This window comes from Eurytemora carolleeae, unplaced genomic scaffold (genome assembly GCF_000591075.1).
Source record: "Eurytemora carolleeae unplaced genomic scaffold, Eaff_2.0 scaffold299, whole genome shotgun sequence".
NCBI classification, from domain to species: domain Eukaryota; kingdom Metazoa; phylum Arthropoda; class Copepoda; order Calanoida; family Temoridae; genus Eurytemora; species Eurytemora carolleeae.
Window position 1 is genome coordinate 177,386 of NW_019396463.1, and position 20,778 is coordinate 198,163.

Sequence of the window (20,778 nt, forward strand, 5' to 3'; positions counted from 1 at the left end):
TTTATTTTTGAAAAAAAATGAGGGAAGATAGTAGCTATTTTTCTTAGTAAAATTATCATATTTTACCGTACTTCAATTCGTAAAGATCTTTCATTAATGTAGATCATGTTGTTTTCGTTGTTTTTTTGAAACCTAGAAATATATTTTCTTTTAAAGAGAGTTTTTGACATTTTATTTATCCATCTATGGTTTTTAATCAAAATATTTGAAAATCTTGGAAAATGATTATAAGAAGATAATTTTTTTTATAAAAAAAAGAAAAAAACACCCGAGAATTTGTATTCAAGGTGGACGGCAAAGGAAGTTATTATTTTAACGAGAGTATCGATGAAGACTGTGATCTGTAGGTTTTTTTTTCGTCGGATCGTCCGACTCCGGTAGCAAAGTTTAGTATGGAGTGTGGAGGGTTCGGAGTAGAACTGATACATTGATACACCTGGAGTAAAACTGGGAGGCTAGAACTATACTCTAGGTATACTAAACACCACTAATCATATACACGCAGAGAATTGTTGACAGAGCTTAAAATAATTAGATTTGATCTTTTTTGAACAATGTCCTTAGTTTTCATTCTTGTATTCATTCTTGATAATTTACCTTCAGAAGTTAACAAAATAAAAATAAAAAGAAAAAAAAATAAACTAAATTTTAAGAGTAAACTTCATTTAAAAATAAATAAAACTGGCAAATTATGGTTCATCAACATGGATTAACTAAAAAAAATTTTAAAGTTTTTAAAAAATTAGAAAAAAAAAAAAAAAAAAAAAAGATTTCAACAAAAGTGTTTCCTTACCACTGCATGATAAAATCGTCAGTTATTACATTTCTGCCACCCCCAGACCCAGACCCGGCCTAGAGACAACCAAATTAAATAAATAAAAGCCAATACTGAGGTCGAGTCCAAGATTAAAAATTACTTATTTTAGGTCGTCTTCAAATTACAATTATTTTTGACAGCCACTGCATGTTCAAATCTCATATAGACTAATCATCTTAGTTTTGTAATAATTTTCATTTACGAATTAAGATTTTCTTTACTATTCCTAAAAGTTTAAAACTAAATACTGAAACTATTTCATCGAAAAGGGATTTTTTACGATTTTAATTTTCTGAATTCAATGTTTCAAGACAAATATTTTTTATTCATTTAAAAATATTTTTTCCCGCTTACATTAATGTATTTATCTATACAAAAAAAAGTTAAGTTATGAAAAAAAAATTTGAGCATTTTTATTAGCAAAGTGTCCCATAGTTCATCCTTAATTAAAATTGCTCCAATTCATCATTTTAATCATTAATATAAACATCAAATTTAAATGTATTCTATTATTAACCCCTGATCGGAATAGTTAAAAAAAATGATTTATATAAATAATATATTTTACCTGATCCGACATCTCCGCCATTTTGCACTTTTTAAAATATTAATTAATTAAGGTTTTTCGTTCTTTTCTCTTTTCCAGAAAACAGACCTAAAAAATATCTATTAAATTTCACATTAAAGAATAATAATAAAAATAAAAAAGTATCTGAATTTTATAACATATTTATTACATAGAAAAGGAGTCTCAAACCTTGAGCTAAACTTGAACCCTCATGTCCCAAACCTTGAGCTAAAATTGAACCCTCATGTCCCATCACAAAACTGGAGTTAAACTTGAACCCTCCTGTACCAAACCTTGAGTTAAACTTGAATCCTCCTGTCCCAAACCTTAAGTTAAACTTGAACCCTCCTGTACCAAACCTTGAGTTAAACTTGAATCCTCCTGTCCCAAACCTTGAGTTAAACTTGAACCCTCCTGTACCAAACCTGGAGTTAAACTTGAATCCTCCTGGCCCAACCCTTGAGTTAATCTTAAACCCTCCTGACCTAAACCTTGAGTTAAACTTGAATCCTTATGTCCCAAACCTGGAGTTAAACTTGAATCCTCCTGTCCCAAACCTGGAGTTAAATTGAATCCTCCTGTCCCGAACCAACAATGTTGTTCTTCCTCGAGTCTGTATTCGAGGCCAGTGGCTCGAGAGGTTTCGTGATTCTAAAAAAAATATTTATTAATGAAAAAAGTTGAGTCTGGGAAAATTCATTAACGTTGGAGCACTATCAAAACCGTCTTTACCGGAGACCCCTCCAATAATTTCAGCGATAAACCCAGCTTTTACCGGAGACCCCTCCAATAATATCAGCGATAAACCCAGCTTTTACCGGAGACCCCTCCAATAATATCAGCGATAAACCCAGCTTTTACCGGAGACCCCTCCAATAATTTCAGCGATAAACCCAGCTTTTACCGGAGACCCCTCCAATAATATCAGCGATAAACCCAGCTTTTACCGGAGAACCCTCCAATAATATCAGCGATAAACCCTAGCAAGATTTTCTTGAGAGGCCCTCAGATATTCGTTGAATGCCCTCCAATTGTTTTAGAGAAACCAAATAACATTCAGGGAACCCAAGCTAATTCAATTGGAAGCCCATGGTTTCAACACAGGCCCTAGGCTGTATAATAGCGGAGAACAAAATTGGGGCACTAACAAATCATCTGCTGAAAAACTATCAGCTGAAAACCATCGGCTGAAAAAAACATTAGTTGACAAACAATCATCTGCCAACCCATCAGCTGAAAAATCATCAGCGAACAAATCATCAGCTGACAAACCAACAGCTAAGAAATTTGACAAACCATAAGCTGAATTACCATCAGCTGACAAATTGTTAGCTGACAGATCATCAGAAGACAAACCATCAGCTGACAAATCGTTAGCAGCCCAACTATTAGCTAACACATTGTTAGCTAACAAACCATCAGCTGACAAACTATCAATGAACAAATCATCAGCTGACAAACCATCAGCTAACAACCAAGCTGACAACCCATCAGCTGACTAACCATCAGCTGACAAATTATCAGCTGACAAACCATCAGCTGACAACCAAGTTGACAAACCATCAGCTAACAACCAAGCTGACAAACCATCAGCTGACTAACCATCAGCTGACTAACCATCAGCTGACAAACCATCAGCTAACAACCAGGCTAACAAATCATCAGCTGAAAAATCTTAGTTAACAAATCAGCTGTAACCTTGAGACAAAAAATTTTTTTTTTTTTTTTTTTTCCTGATATTCTGATATCTCCTGATATATTCTGGTATGTCCTGATATATCCTGATATTCTGATATATCCTGATATTCTGATATATCCTGATATTCTGATATATCCTGATATATTCTGGTATATCCTGATATTCTGATATATCCTGATATATTCTGGTATATCCTGATATATTCTGATATATCCTGATATTCTGGTATATCCTGATATTCTGATATATCCTGATATATTCTGGTATATCCTGATATTCTGATATATCCTGATATTCTGGTATTTCCTAATATATTCTGGTATATCCTGATATATTCTGGTATATCCTGATTTATTCTTCTGATATATCCTGATATATCCTGATATATTCTGATATATCCTGATATCTCCTGATATATCCTGATATATTCTGGTATATCCGGACACTATTAGAATTATTACATAAATAATAAGTTATAATAAATAAATATCCAGGGAAGGGGAAGGGGGAGGGACTAACTTGACAAGTAACAAACTTTATCATTTAGACCCCATAATAGATAGATAAATAGATAGGTGGATAGATAGATAGATAAATAGATAGATAACTAGATAGGTGGATAGATAGATAGATTGAATATACTATAGATTATACAGGGTTACTTACAAAAGAAAAGAATTTAATGAAGACTTTATATTTTGAAAATATGACAAATTCAAAGTTAATTGAACATGTTTTTAAATGGCCTTTTTAATTATTTGGCAAAGAGTGCATTTACGGTTGCAGGGAATTATAAATGTAAGAAAATGGACAGTATAAATTTCGGGTAGTCGTCTCTGAAGTCTCAATCTTTATGGGTAACCCTGTATATAGTATTCTTTAAGAAAACATTTCTAATTTTCACCATGCAAATTCTTACTGTGTATTTTAGGAAACATTCCAATTTATCGTGAGATAGATTTTAAATTATTTCTTTGATTTGGTTTAGATTGGTTCTTTCAGGCTTAAGAGATCTTCAATCTGAAAACCTTTTATCATCGTATTTCCATTTAAAGGTTGACACTTTCAACAGATTTGTCTAAATCTATAAATATCTAAATCTAAAAATTCAGGACGATATGAGACTTGGTGGGCCATTATTTCAAGCTTGAATATATACGGTAAACACCATTAAACTGTGGAATGGGAAGACGATATTCAAACAATCTTGTTTTTTTTTGTCAACGCTACCATATGTAGCTTGAAAATCAGTAGTTTTTACCCTGCAGTAGTTTGAAAATCAACTTATTAAGTGATATGGGATTTCTCATGTGTTTTTTTGTTTATTTCATATTTTTATTCTACTACAAAGCACGAGATAATACAAATAAAAATCCCAATTTTCTTTGTAGACTGGACTATTTTAATCATAACTTGATACTAACAGCTTTGTCATCCTTTTTTCTATTAAACCTATCCTGGCTGGGATATTTTTGTCTAATATGGCTATGATTTTGCCCGACGCCTGTAGTCCAACTTTTCAAGACTTGCTCATAAAAAAAAAGAAATTAGACCAGATTAAACTTTTATGGTTAGAGTGCAGGGGAGGACCGACCCGCCTTTTGACTGTCCTCCGGCTCCATGCTACCCTATAATGCGTCAAAAAAATATTTTAGCAAAATTTGTTCACAACTTTGCTGTTGAAAAGTGAAGAAGTTTAAGCCTTCTTCTTATTCTGATTGAGGTCTCCCTACAATAGACCCCACACTGGGTTGGTTCATCAACACTTTAATTGAGTTTTTGTTAACCTCACAGTACTGATCATTATATCTTATCCTCACAGTACTTATCATTATATCTTATCCTCACAGTATTATTATTATATCTTATCCTCACAGTACTTATCATTATATCTTATCCTCACAGTACTTATCATTATATCTTATCCGCACAGTACTTATCATTATATCTTATCCTCACAGTATTATTATATCTTATCCTCCCAGTACTTATCATTATATCTTATCCTCACAGTACTTATCATTATATCTTATCCTCACAGTACTTATCATTATATCTTATCCTCCCAGCACTTATTATTATATCTTATCCTCCCAGTACTTATCTTTATATCTTATCCTCCCAGTACTTATCATTATATCTTCTCCTCCCAATACTTATCATTATATCTTATCCTCCCAGTACTCATCATTATATCTTATCCTCCCAGTACTTATCATTATATCTTATCCTCACAGTACTTATCATTATATCTATTCCATAATGTAAAGAAAGCAGGATATACCACTAATTTAGACTTTAACTTAATTTAAATTGTAAAAAGAGAATTTATTTTTAGATTTAATTCTAACTTGAAAAGTTTTTTTTCTCAAAATTTCCTCTATGGTTTCCTTAGTAAATCCACAAATGAAAATAAAGCTTTTTAGATAATTCAAAATCCTAGATATCTCATCTTAACTCTTTATTAGAAAATTTTTTAAGGGTTCGGATATGCTCTCGGCGGACCTATTGACTATTGTCTATTAAATAATGCTGAAGTTATCTTTGTTTTCAACATTTTCAACATTTTTTCCGCCAGAAAATGGAAAATGTTTCTGAACCGTTTATTATCCGTCCTTGCAAACTCCGATTAATGTCAAGTATAGGGCCGACTTTTAATCAGCTAGCGAAAGCTTTACAGTAAAATTTTAGACTTTCTAAGACAGACCGGGACGGTACGCCAAATGATCCCCTTCTAGTGAAATTTTCGTGCCTTTAACTGAAAATTTCTATGAGAGTTCCATTAACGTGTAGTTTTTGTAATATTCCTTCAGGGCTTTACATTTTAAATGAGTAAACTCTGTGAAAACCAAAAGGATTTATTTCTATTGCTAACTAGCTCCTTCATGTGTGTGTGTGTAGTGTGTGCCTGTGTTTTAGAGATGGGCAAAGTTATTTTGTTTGTTCGTGTATGCTTACAATACTACAAAACTGACATAATAAGGTACACTTTACACTGTACACTGTAAACTGCACACTGTACACTGTAAACTGCACACTGTACACTGTAAACTGCACACTGTACACTGTAAACTGCACACTGTACACTGTAAACTTCACACTGTACACTGTACACTGTACACTGTCTACAGGGTTTCCCACGAAGGAAGATACCGCATGATGATCCCGAGGTTAAATTAAGTGTTTTGCGTTAGTATTTTTATTAGTTAGTCTTTTAATTAGTTAGTATTCTAATTGTTAGTCTTCTAATTAGGTAGTCTTCTAATTGGAAAGTCTTTTTATAAGTTAGTCTTTTTATTAGTTAGTATTTTTATTTGTTAGTAATTTTATTAGTCAGTATATTTATTTGTCAGTATTTTTATTAGTCAGTATTTTTATTAGTTAGTATTTTTATTAGTTAGTATTTTTATTAGTTAGTATTTTTATTTGTGAATCTTCAAATTTGTTAGTATTCTAATTAGTTAGTCTTCTAATTGCTTATTTAATGATTTGGTCAACGTTTATTTACAGTTGCGAGGAATCTAGAATATTAGGGAACAGGCAGTACAGTATATATTATTATTGTCAGTATGGTTGAAAAGAAGAAAATGATAAATATTCAGAATTATCAGAAAAAAAACAGGTTAGATGAATACGCTTGAATAAGCAATAAATAAATTTGCAGAGAGTGCAATATTAAATTAACATCTGAGAATGTGAAACCTATGCCCATCTATATTAGAATACAAGGCATGAATAAGATTTATCTAAGGAAGGTTGGAACCTTGTCTCCGGGAGAACTAGGAGTAGGATGAGAGAGCCAACTTATCTTAACCAATCCGGATAATCTAATCTAACCGTTAACCAGGGAGATTTCCCACATTTTTACATCAAAAAATTACTTTGCAGACAAAACCTTTGCTTTTATTTAATAAGAACCATTCTTTGAGTTTGAATTCGTGACAATTAGTTGAACTGGATACAGAAAGTTAAACTACGTTTCTCCTGGGTGACCGAGAGTGCATAAAAGTAGTTCAACTAGTGAAACTGTTTCTCTTTATTCATTAAATCTCACCTCTAAACTAAACTAAACTAAACTAAACTAAACCCAAAAACGTAATCATTTAGAATTTTCTACAAACCAATAGAAAATTCCAAAAGCTTGTTCATTTTGATAAAGGTAATTTTGATAATTTTGTTCATCATAACATTTAATTTTAACATTTAGATTTATGAATTAGAATTAAAAACTGATTTTTGAGCACACATTAGTTTTTCTATTTGAAAATAGATTTCTTCCCTCTATTTCCCCCTGTTCTATAATTATTTTATTTTTAATGTTCTTAAATCTGCCCACCCTGTGCCTTACCCTTTCGGGGAAAGGGGGGCTGCGGACCTGGTTGATCCTAGACAATAAATATATCAATTATATCATATTTTGATCAGTTTCAAGAAAATAATAATATTATGTGCCGTACTTTTCTATTAAGATCTATTGAACATATATAGTAACTATCTTGACGTTTAAATCAAATCAAATCAAATCAAATCAAATCAAGCAAAAATCGTAAATTTTGCGGTTAGACTCAGGATGATTTAGTATAAACAAGAAAAACTAGAATTCTAAACATTAAAGATATTGATGACTACTGCAGTAGAAAACTTTGTATCTTGAGATATCATTAATCTAGTATATACTGTATACCCCCCCCCCCTCTTAGAAATCATATTGATTAAACCCATCCCAATTCCTCACACCTTCCCAAATACTCCCCTTTCCTCCTCCAAACTTGTCTCCCTACTATTTTCCCTCCACCCTTTAATTCCAACTATTCCTTTGCTCCCATCCAAACTTCCTCGTATCAAATCCTTTAAATTTCCCATTCCCAACTTCCCAACTTCTTTCCTCTTTCCTCCTTCTATACATTTCTCTCACATTCCTTTCCAAAAGAAATCCACCAATGAAAACAAAAATTTTGAGAAATTTTTCTTCGTTTTCTATGACTCCGAAAAAATGTATGCCATTACTATAACATTGAAACCTAAGCTGTACAAAATAATGAGGGGCGCAAAGCGGACAGGACGTCTGTTATAAATAAAATAGTTTAATAAATTATAAAACTGTGTTTAATATAAAAGTTAAATACTTTTCAAGACTAGTGCTTCAACATAGGACTAGGTGTGAATGTATTTATATATTTGTGTGTGAATAAATCTTTATAATAATATAATAAAATCCCCAAAACTCGTCCCTACTAAATATTTGCAAGTTTAAGTCGATTTAAACATTTGTCAATTGAAACAAAATTAAAATTCATTATTTTCTAATGAACTAAAAAAATATTCTTTCTCAGTTTCTTTTCCTAACTCATCCTTACTCAGTTTTTATTTATATTATTATTTATTTAATTAATTTATTCATAATTCATTATATTATTTATTTAATTAATTTAAACATAAGCGATTTTAATTTTGTTTGTATGTACAAATGGACAATAACAGGCTCTCTTTAGTCGAACGTGAGCTCAATTAGAATTATTAGTTGGATCTATATGTAAAGCTCAACAATTTAGAGTGTTTAACAATAATCACTAAAAAAGGCCTCAAATGTAATCATTTTGCAAATGGTTTTAAAAATAATTAGCAGGGACAAGTTTTTGGGATTGGCACACCTATTCTATGTTAAATAAATTAGTCTTGAGAATACCAGAATACTATATCTTCACCCTACCCTACATAATCCTTTTCCTTCCCAATCCAATATCCTTCCCAATCTCTATCCTTTATAATCCATATCTTTCCCAATCCCAGCCTTCCCGATCCCTATCCTTCCCAATTCCTGACCATCCCAATCCCTTTACTTCTTAATCACTTTGCAGTTTGTATGTTGTATAAGATCTTGTTCCAATGTTTGTATTCTGTCAACTGCAATGTTTGCTTAATCATTTATTTTTTCATACAATACTAAAAGGGATTGTCATTGTAGGGCATGCCGATTCACTACAATACCCTTTATCTGATTAATAATAGAGGATAGTTTCAGTTTTCTCGCTTGAGAAACGTTTAATTCTGATAATTCTTTTTTTTTTAAATCAAGAAAGTAAAGTCAAGTAAATGGTACTGTCAAGGTGAAGTCAAGTGAATGGTACTGTCGAGGTAAAGTCAAGTAAATGGTACTGTCAAGGTGAAGTCAAGTGAATGGTACTGTCGAGGTAAAGTCAAGTAAATGGCACTGTCTAAGTAAAATCAAGTGAATGGTACTGTCAAGGCAAAGTCAAGTAAATGGTACTGACGAGGTAAAGTCAAGTTAATGGTACTGTCGAGGTAAAGTCAAGTAAATGGTACTGTCGAGGTAAAGTCAAGTAAATGGTACTGTCGAGGTGAAGTCAAGTAAATGGTACTGTCGAGGTAAAGTCATTTGAATGGTACTGTCAAGGTAAAGTCATTTGAATGGTACTGTCGAGGTAAAGTCATTTGAATGGTACTATCAAGGTAAAGTCATTTGAATGGTACTGTCGAGGTAAAGTCAAGTGAATGGTACTGTCTAGGTAGTCAAGTAAATGGTACTGTCGAGGTAGAGTCAAGTAAATGGTACTGTTTAGGTAAAGTCAAGTAAATGGTACTGTTTAGGTAAAGTCAAGTGAATGGTACTGTCTAGGTAAAGTCAAGTGGTGTATCCGATTTACAACGGCACCATTTCATTGGAAGAGAAATTTGTCCATCTTGAAAATTCTCACAATTTCTGCAGCATGAATACGCATGTCACTTTTGCAAAGAAACCACAGTTTAAACATTCGATTTTCAGCTTTAAAAATATTTCATTCATGCTTAATTAGTATGAAATATTATCCATGTTTGAAAACGAGGTATCAAAAAAATTAATGGAAAAAAGGCACAAAATTTTTGTTATCACTTCACCATTTTACCAATTATCAATAAAAAAGATAAATTTATTGTTTAAAAATGAAGATTTATGTGATGTTGGACATATTTTTACATAATAAATAGTTTGTGCAATATATTGTAAGGGGAATATATTAGAAGCTTAATGGAAATATTTCCTGTCGATCAAATTGAATTTGCAAAAAATAATAACATAAAAAGGTTTTCTAAAATATTATTTTCTCTCAAAAATTATAAACATAAATAAAAAATCTGAAGTGTCCGCCATTTCCGTCCTTGCCCGTGCAATTACAAAACGAACTCTTGCGCAGAAACAGTAAACGCACATTAATGAACACTTTTACAACTTTTAAATATGACAGAAACAATCTCAAGATGAACTGACGAGGGTCAACCCAGACCGAAATATATTTTCAATAAAATGTCGAACTAACATCTCACACCGGACTAACCAGAGTAAGCAGCATTCGGTTTCTTCTATTTTATATCAAACGTGTTTTGGTCTTTAATTCAATAATCATTTACTTTACGGATTTGTTTATTTTAAACATTTTATTCAAAATGCATACGCCAACAAAAAAGTATTTAAGAAAAAAGGCTAACAAATTATGTTTAATGGGTCAAATTGTGGAATATTGACAGAACTGTTAAATCCACGTGATCTACTTTATTTTAAATATATTTTAAAGGGAGTGTTTGCGAAAAATGAAAAGGGGTATAGGCTTAATGCGATAAAAAGCGCTTTTACTAATTTTATATTTGTCTTCTAATTAACACAAGTTAATTGGAAAATGAAAACCCTTCTCATCGAAATAATATAATAATATATAACTTTGCTGAAATTTTATATGCAACCTGTCCTCAAATACCCCCACGCCGTTTTCCTTTATTATTTAAAATATGAACATTAATTTCAAACAAAATATAAATTGCAGTTTACAAATGATTCTAAAGCAAAACAAACATTAACAATTCTACAGATTGCATATTCACTTTAATTACCACGATTTTTACGTTTAACTGTTTTATAAAATATGGTTTTAATTCACCTTTAATTCAGGTTAAAAGTTATTTAACAGCTTTACAAAACAAAGAAATTGTAACGGATATGTCCAGGTATATTATTCCGATGTACTGTTTATAATTTGTGAACATTTACATTAATTTTACACTTTGAACTCCTTTTTAGGCTTAAAGGGACTGACTCAATTTATACCGGGGGATTGTTTAATTCCTTAACTAATCTCTGTTCTGTGGCTTCAAATATATATCTATTTATATTTAAATTGTAATCACATGAACTCCTGTACATATTTGGCTGAAATTTTTATTTGGGAACTCGGTAGAACCATGGGAATGTTTTTAGCCTAGTTCAAAAGTTATATATTGAGTGGGTTGACTTGTATAAAGAAAGTTTAGTTTCCAGGCAAAGCTGGGTTCCCAGTATAGTTTTTAGTATAAGATAAAAAATCAAATATGTATTTAATGAGTTCTTGTGTACATATCAACTATATGCATATACAGGGTGTCCTTTTAATCTTGCCAATTTTCAAATTGTTGTAACTTTGTTATTATTTGGAATTTTTCCAATCTGGAAAAAAATTTGTGTAATCAAAATATGAACGTTTAGTTTTATAACTGGATTAATTTAGTTTTCTTTAACAAGTGTTAATGACCGCCATTTTCTTAAATGCATAATTCAACTCTAGTGCAAAAATTGACCAAAACTCTTAGAAGTATTTCGGTCGGGTTGACTTTGAAGAGTAATGACTCTTCAACGAAATCGACAAATTTTTTAAACTCTGAGTAGTTCTTGACCTTGGCTATCTTTAATTAGTTGTATCTAACCCGCCTACCCAAAGAAAAGTGAAACTGCGCGTGAAACGTTTTGTCGAAATACTGGTGTATAGGAATACTGAATTTGTGATTTTTTCTACAATACATGGAAAAATTGTAGATTATAAAACGTTCAAAAAATGAGAGAGAAATTATCAGAATTATTCGGACACCCTGTATATAATATATATGTTTGGATATTATTATTTCTTTGGAATGAAGAAATGAATATTAATGAAGAAAAATGAAAGCTATACATATGTAGATAAATGGACTAAGATAGATAGATATATTCATGAATATATTAAGCTAAATATTCTAGCTTTATAACCAGGACAAGATTTAACCAACAATAAACAACTAATTTATATCCCTGGTGACGGAAATCTATACTGGATTATTATTATATTCCTTTAATAGATAAATAAACGATTGTATACTATTGTTTTCTCTATTTATCTCATTACAATGATAACGACATCAGAGGCGCAATGGGGGGGGGGAGAATTTTGTACAATACTTTTGGTATAATTTATAAAAGTATGATATAATGTATAAAAGTATGATAAAATATATAAAAGTATGATATAATGTATAAAAGTATGATATAATGTATAAAAGTATGATAAAATATATAAAAGTATGATATAATGTATAAAAGTACGATATAATGTATAAAAGTATGATATAATGTATAAAAGTATGATATAATGTATAAAAGTATGATATAATGTATAAAAGTATGATATGATATATAAAAGTATGATATAATGTATAAAAGTATGATATAAGGTATAAAAGTATGATATAAAGTATAAAAGTATGATATAATGTATAAAAGTATGATATAATGTAGGTCAAGTTAGACTAAAACACTCTGAGTAGTCTCCTCCACGTACACTGTTCAGTGCCAAATGAACATTGTGTTAACTTATTTTCATATTGTTCTGTTCTCAACCTTGCTTATTTATTGCTTCTTATGAAAAGGTTCCTCCCCCCCCCCCCCATCCCGTTAAGTAAACTTAGGGTACAAGTCGTTAATGAGATAGATAGATGGATTAAACAGTACCATTGTACATTATATGATTACTAATATTACATTATACGATTACTAATATTACACCTTTCTTAAGTGTACCATGCCACTTACAGCACATACTCAAATAGAGTGTACACAGTAATTAGTCGTTAGGACTTAACCTTAAAATTCGGTGATGGTGATGGACCAAACCTCTGTAGAGTAAAAACATTAGATGGTAGTTCCACATTTTATAGAAAATATATTTCGGTCTGGGTTGATCCACTTAAGTTCTTAACATATTTTGGCCTAAATTTACCCCAAGTAATTGTAAATATCTACTTTCGCCTAACTTTTGATTAATAGCCATCCAGGACATAAAGTATTTAGTGCATGTGGACATTTTCATTGATAGCCTTTTTCCCCAGCATTCAATTCATAAAAGTCAGTTTATAGATGTACATTAGTACTTTAGTTTGAAAATAACTCTTACTTTTAAAATATTTTATTTGAAGTAGATAAGTAATTATTTATTATGAAATATAAAAAAAAATTAAGTGTTTCAGGAAAAAATATTTTAAAACCTCTATAAATAGGTTGTGGGAATATTCTCCCCCATTCTACAGAAAGAAAAAGAAAATTAATAATATTTATACCGACGACGAACTACCAAATTTTAGAAATAAAGATGACGGATTTAAATTGAATGTAAAACAATGAAATAGGCTTTAAGGGTTGTGAAAATGATAAAGATTTTACATAAAACAGGAATCTTTAAACATCCTTTATGTTTAGTTATAGCATTTACTCTCTTCAATCTTTTCAGTCTTTTCTTAGCAAAATCGTCTTTCTTTGATTCGTTTGCAATCATGTGTTAGATTAAAAGCATTTGATCTGCGTGTAACTGTGCAAATCTTCAATGAATTTCTGTTTAAAATTCGTAATAAGATTAATAGTTATAATTAAATTATTATATTTATAAATTATTATTACTATAATTAAAAGTTGAGGAAAGTTTTGTTTATTTTTATAATTTTAATATAATATGAGAAATAAAAATGGAAAAAGGGAAAGATTTAAATTGAAAATTACTTCAAAATTCAAGCCATTAGCTTGGGGGGCCCCTTCTCTAAATTTAAGAGAAGTTTAAAAATCCGAAAAAATTGTTAAAAAAAAGTCTGTGCGTTTTATCTGAGGCTGCTTTTTTCTGGTGTCTGCGATGTAAACTTTTTAATTCAATGGATTAAATATCATAATTGTTTTTAATCCTGAATTTTACTATTTTCAAGCTTTTAAACATTGTTGAGAAACGGTTAAGTACTTTGGTAATGGTTTAGCATACACAAATTCATCATAACAATAGAAGTTTTGATTTTATTTAAGATTAAAGAATAAAATTGATGCATACACATATGCACTCTCCTTTGACTCCAAATGTTCAATATTTTGTTAAAATAAATATCCAGATTAATCTGGTTGTTTTCGAGGATAACTGGATTACTTTGGATATCTGAGGGATATAAATAATTCCGCTTTATGTCTCTACAATACACATCAATGGAACTATAGAAAAGAAATTGTTTTACAATAACCACACGCGGCACTCATAACAAAATCGAAAAATACCGTGCCGTTATCGTGCATACAGGGTGTCCCACGAAACATGACAGTTGGTGAATAGTTTAGAATGTCTTTTTCCATAATTTGTTGAGTTGTTCAGCACCAAAAATCAATAAAAATATTATATGGGAGTCATGTTATATTAGAATTGATTTCAAAGTAAAAGATAATGAAGCAAAAGGATGTTTTAACTAAAAATAACGATTTTTTAAATGTCGTTTCGTGGGACACTCTGTAGTTCCTTCACCGGTGTCATGCATGGAGCGGACTCTTGTATGGGGCGGACTCTCCCTAAAGTTTTAACCATTTCAACACAATTTTAGACATAAAAAGTAATGTTATGACATTTTCCGATATTTATAAATGTACTTTTATTGGAAAAACACATTAAAAATTATCGATGTCTCGGGTAAATATTAATTGTGTTGATGATTTAAAAGGAAGACGACATTCAACAGGAAATCAGGAAATACAATTAAGAACTAAATACGTATTTAATATATGTCAACTAAAAATTTGAAATGTTTTACCATTGCTTTTTAAGTCTAAGATTGTGTCGAAATAGTTAAAACTTAAAGGTGAGTCCGTCCCATGCAGTCGAGTCCGACCCATGCAGGAATCCGGCCATGCAATACTCTTTTCCCTTTAGTACGTTATGGCTTTAAAGAAACGTTAAAAAATTATTTGATTATTTTATTTTCGTTGGAAGTGGTTATAGGGCTGTAGATATTCTAACAGAGAGTCACTTGAAAATACGGCGACACCAAAAACGTAATTGTGAATCAAATTAAAATTAAGAATTTCCCGCTTTTTTCAATTTTTGTCATTTATCTCTTTATATTGAGGGTCATCTAAAATTACGTCAACAGTCTCTTTAAATTAGGATAGTTTGTGTTTAGTCACGTTCTTATGAATATCTAGGATTGAAGAATACTCTGGAGAAGCATATAAGAAACCAAACCATTAGAAGTAGAATAACAAAACTTGTTATTCTGCAGATTAACAGTTAATCATTCTAATAAAAAAATATCAAGAAAAAGTAAAAATAAATCTGCTTTATACAAGTCTATGCTAGAAAATAGTGGAAACAGGAGATCGTTTATAGAAAACCAGGAGAGCAGGAGAACAAGAGAACAGGGAAACAGGAAAATAAGAGAACAAGAGAACAGAAGAACAGAAGAACAGGAAAACAACAGAATAGGAGTACAGAAGAACAGGAGCACAGACGATTAAGAACACAGTAGAAAAGGAGAACAAAAGAATAGGATTACAGGATTACATGAGAACAGGAAAATATGAGAACAGGAGAACAGGATAACAGGAAGAACAGGAGAACAGAAGAACAGAAGAATAGGAGAACAGAAGAACAGAATAGCAGGAGAGCATGAGAAAAGGAGAACAGGAAAACAGGAGAACAGAAGAGCAGGAGAACAGGAAAAAAAAGAGCATGAAAAAACAGCAGAACAGGAGAACAGAAAAAGAGGAGAAAAGGAAAACAGGAAAACAGGAGAGCAGAAGAACAGGAGAACAGGAGAATAGAAAAGCAGGAGAGAAGGAGACAACAGGGGAACAGAAGAAAAAAAACAGGAGAAAACAGAACATGAAAACAAAAGAGCAGCAGAGAAGGAGAACAGAAAAATAAGAGAATGGAAAACAGGAGAACAGAAGAGCAGGAGAACATGAGAATAGGGTAATAGAAGAAAACAGAGGAACAGAAGAACAGAATCGAGAACGAAAGAAAAAAAGAAAATATTAGTTCAGGGTAGTATTGATATTATTTCCTTTTCTATATTTTTGTTTGAAGAAAAATTAAAATTGATCCGACTAAAAACATTTTTAAATTATTATTATCGAAGAGTGTAAATATTTGATCTTTACAAATATTTAGATGTAAGAAATTTTCTATTTAGTTTATATCATCTATCATTATTTCTTTTCTTCCTATTTGGTATAAAAACGTTTAGCTAAACTAGCACAAGCCTACGCAAGGGCTAGACATTTATTTAATTGTTTATTTCCGTTTGTGCACTCAATTTCACACTATAAATTGTACTCAGGAGAAATCAATTTAAAAGTTAATAGTGTCCAGGCATTTCACACTATAAATTGTGCACTCAATTTCACACTATAAATTGTGCACTCAATTTGACACTATAAATTGTGCACTCAATTTCGCACTATAAATTGAACACTCAATTTGACACTATAAATTGTGCACTCAATTTCACACTATAAATTGTGCACTCAATTTCACAATATAAATTGTGCACTCAATTTCACACTATAATTGTGCACTCAATTTTACACTGTAAATTGTGCACCCAATTTCACACTGTAAATTGTGCACTTAATTTCACACTATAAATTGTGCACTCAATTTCACACTATAAATTGTGAACTTAATTTCACACATTAAATTGTGCACTCAATTTCATAAATTATGCACTCAATTTCACACTATAAATTGTGCAATAAATTTTATACTATAAATTGTGCACTCAATTTCACACAATAAATTGTGCACTCAATTTCACACCTTAAATTGTGCACTCAATTTCACACTGTAAAATCTGCACTCAATTTCACACTGTAAATTTTGCACTCGATTTCACACTATAAATTGTGCACTCAAGTTCATACTATAAATTGTGCACTCAATTTCACACTGTAAAATCTGCACTCAATTTCACACTGTAAATTGTGCACTCAATTTCACACTGTAAATTGTGCACTCAATTTCACACTTTAAATTGTGCACTCATTTTCACACTATAAATTGTGCACTCAATTTCATACCACATATTGTGCACTCAATTTCACACTGTAAATTGTACACTCAATTTCACACTGTAAATTGTGCACTCAATTTCACACTTTAAATTGTGCACTCAATTTCACACTATAAATTGTACACTCAATTTCACACTTTAAATTGTGCACTCAATTTCACACTATAAATTGTGCACTCAATTTCACACTATAAATTGTGCACTCAATTTCACACTATAATTGTACTCAATTTCACACTTTAAATTGTGCACTCAATTTCACACTATAAATTGTACACTCAATTTCACACTTTAAATTGTGCACTCAATTTCACACTATAAATTGTGCACTCAATTTCACACTATAAATTGTGCACTCAATTTTGTACTATAAATTGTGCACTCAATTTTATACTATAAATTGTGCTCGGGAGATATCGCTTTAAAAGTTAATAGTGTCCAGGCATATATACGTGCAAGCTTTTAACAATAATTTAAAGTGTTTAAATAATTTTTTTCAAACACGTTAAATAAGTTTCTTGTTGAAATAATGCCCGGACTTAGCCTTGTGTGGCACTGTGGCAGGGATCTTTTCAATTTTTCATTAATATTTAACTTCTCTATTCATATGCAAAAAGCACACAAAATTAAGCTTCAAAGAATTTAAAAATTCTCAGGGGAAATGTTAAACAAAATTTGCTAAACAAAAATATTCTTTAAAATTATATTGATTTGAAAAAAAATGTGAACCATCGCTTATATTAAAAACATTTCCTGGAGTACAGAAAATAAAGTTTTAATTACTTTTAAATATTCTAAGAGTTTTGATAATTTCCTAAAACTTTTCAACAGATAAATTTATACTTTTTTGGAAAAATAATTTTATTCTTCAGTTTTCATCAACATTAAATCCAAAAGGAGTGTGCACTCAATTTCACACTATAAATTGTGCACTCAATTTCACACTATAAATTGTGCACTCAATTTCACACTATAAATTGTGCACTCAATTTCACACTATAAATTNAATAAAATGTAAAGGGAATAAAAAAGGAAAAGAAAAAAAGCAAACAGGGAAAAAAATGAAAAAACTAAAAACCCTAAATTTAAAATGTTATACAAATTTCTGAAGATAAGTAACTTTTTTTTAAATCGATAAGGGCGTGGAACAGAAGAGATTATTTTGTCTGTAAAACAAATTCCTAACTTCTTGCAAAGATTATTGAAGATGTACTTCAGCTTTTATTTTGTTTTTCTCCATAAGCTATGGTTTTTCATTCTAATACCATAAACAAAAAATTAACTTTAAGTGCCATATAAAATTGAAATAAAAAATTGGGAAAATGTAAATTTTTAGCAATCATGTAGAACTTGAATTTAAATTGAATCTTTTTCTTCACTTCAACACCTTTAAAATCAATCTCAAATAAGAAAGGTTAGATTTTTATTTTAGATTTTGAAATTTTACAATATTAAAAATGTTTTCAATAAATTATTAAGAGTTTATGTTTAAGTGGATTAATCATAGTTTATGTTTAAATGGATTAGTATGAGTTTATGTTTAAATGGAATAATAAGAGTTTATGTTTAAATTGATTAATAAGAGTTTATGTTTAAATGGATTAATAAGAGGTTATATTTAAATGGATTAATAAGAGTTTATGTTTAAATGGATTCATAAGAGTTTATGTTTAAATGGATTAATAAGATTTTATGTTTGAATGGATTCATAAGAGTTTATGTTTAAATGGATTAATAAGAGTTTATGTTTGAATGGATTAATAAGAGTTTATGTTTAAATGGATTCTAAAGAGTTTATGTTTAAATGGATTAATAAGAGTTTATGTTTAAATGGATTCTAAAGAGTTTATGTTTAAATGGATTCTAAAGAGTTTATATTGAAACTTTGTTCTTCTTTCTGAGTATTCCTTTTTTCAAACTTTAAGCAATGATGAACGGATGAAAGACAAGATTTGAAAATGTTGATAAATCCACATAATTTACATAAACCCTTTTTTTCTTGCAAAAGCTTAATGATTATTTCAAATTGTGACCCCAAAAACATTTTTTGTTGTAAGGATTGACCTAGCTGTGTTCCAGTAATTTGGTTTATATTTATATATAGTAATATAGTTCATATTAAAATAGATTTATAATAATTCCAACAATCGCATCTATATATATATATAAAGTAGTAATCTCTATTTGACTGTATTTCCTAACTCAAGAACCCATTGACTGATTTCCGTCAAACTCTAATTTGGAAACTCGTTAAAACCACGGGAATGATCTTAGTTTTGTTTGAAACTCGTTAAAACCACGGGAATGATCTTAGTTTTGTTTGAAACTCGTTAAAACCACGGGAATGATCTTAGTTTTGTTTGAAAATTCTTAGAATTTCCTCTACTGTCCCTTTAAGAGAGTTGTATTTAATTATAGGGAAAGTTTAGATATACAGCTGGGGTCCCAAGCATAGTAAACATATATAAAACTATAAAAATATTACCTTCACATGATCTTAGATTTGCTGAAGGTTTCTACAGTGATGGAAAGATGGAACCATAGACCTAGTATTCTCAGGGTACAGGATACATCAAACCTCATCTTCTCAGGGTACTGGTGATATCAGAGCTGTAATTCACCAAACCCCAACCTCTCAGTTAACATGATGCAACACATCTCATCTTCTTATGGTGAATACTGGATACATAAAACCTAGATTTCTCAGGGTTCAGGATAATAGACTATTGTCAGGGTTCTTTCAAACATTTCTTACTTAAATCTGAAAAAGGAAATCAAAATTCAAATCTTTAAAAAACAAATTTAGTATCGAATTTTTTTAACTTTACCCCAAAAATGTGTAGATTTTTTTTTTTTTTAACTTTAACAATTTATTTATTTTTAATTTTTTATGAAACAAATTTACTGATACATGTATTAAATGCAGAATGCAAATAATCATTTTTACAATCTTCTTGTTTCCTGGCTGACCTGTTTTGCTCATTAAATTAGCTGCATACCCCCCCCCCCCAGGATGGTTAATATGCAGTTTCGAGAGCTGACCAGGTAATTTCTGTATTTCAATATCAGCTTTTGAGTTTCTGTATTTACTCCAGTTGGCAATCTAAGTTTATTGCTGACATTGTTGTATAATGAGAACTTCCCTTTGTCAGCTGCATTACATGTATCTGTGTCTTGCAGTAATTTAAAAAGAAATTAAAAGACCTCCTAGCCTTAACTGCATTCGGCTAGGTTCAAGGTAATTTAGGTGTACCCGCTAGGAATGTACCCATGATACCAATGATGATCTCTCTCAGAAAGTTTTGATTTAGATTCCACAGCAAAGCAGTTTCTGAGTTCCACTTTATCTGCTCGTGAAGTAGGATAAGGTTGGAATTTAGGAGGTAGTAGGATTACGATGAGGGTGTATTCCCACGTGGACAGATTTTTAAAGAAAAAATCACCCGCTAAGCATGCTGTCCAATCGCTTTAAAACACGGGGAGTGTGTTTTTAGCCTATCATTGTCAGAGGTCTGCCATGAGTAATCCAGTTTCCATCTTGAGAAGGGT

At 30.7% G+C, this 20,778-nt stretch overlaps 1 protein-coding gene across 3 annotated transcripts in view; it reads right to left on the bottom strand.

Moving 5' to 3' along the window:
* The window catches only part of LOC111703752 (uncharacterized), a 61,840-nt gene extending 41,854 nt beyond the window's left edge, over window positions 1-19,986 (bottom strand). The window contains exons 1-4 of one of the 3 annotated variants that reach the window (XM_023475794.1): window positions 19,715-19,986; window positions 1,943-2,036; window positions 1,386-1,472; window positions 794-852 (exon numbers count right to left, since the gene is read on the bottom strand). In XM_023475794.1, the coding sequence (XP_023331562.1) occupies window positions 794-852; window positions 1,386-1,406 (80 nt within the window). In that variant the 5' untranslated portion in view covers window positions 1,407-1,472; window positions 1,943-2,036; window positions 19,715-19,986. Of the gene's footprint in view, window positions 1-793; window positions 853-1,385; window positions 1,473-1,810; window positions 1,832-1,909; window positions 2,037-19,714 lie in introns of those variants that run through there. The other 2 variants (XM_023475792.1, XM_023475795.1) reach the window with 2 other exon arrangements.
* Between the last annotated feature and the right edge of the window lie 792 nt (window positions 19,987-20,778).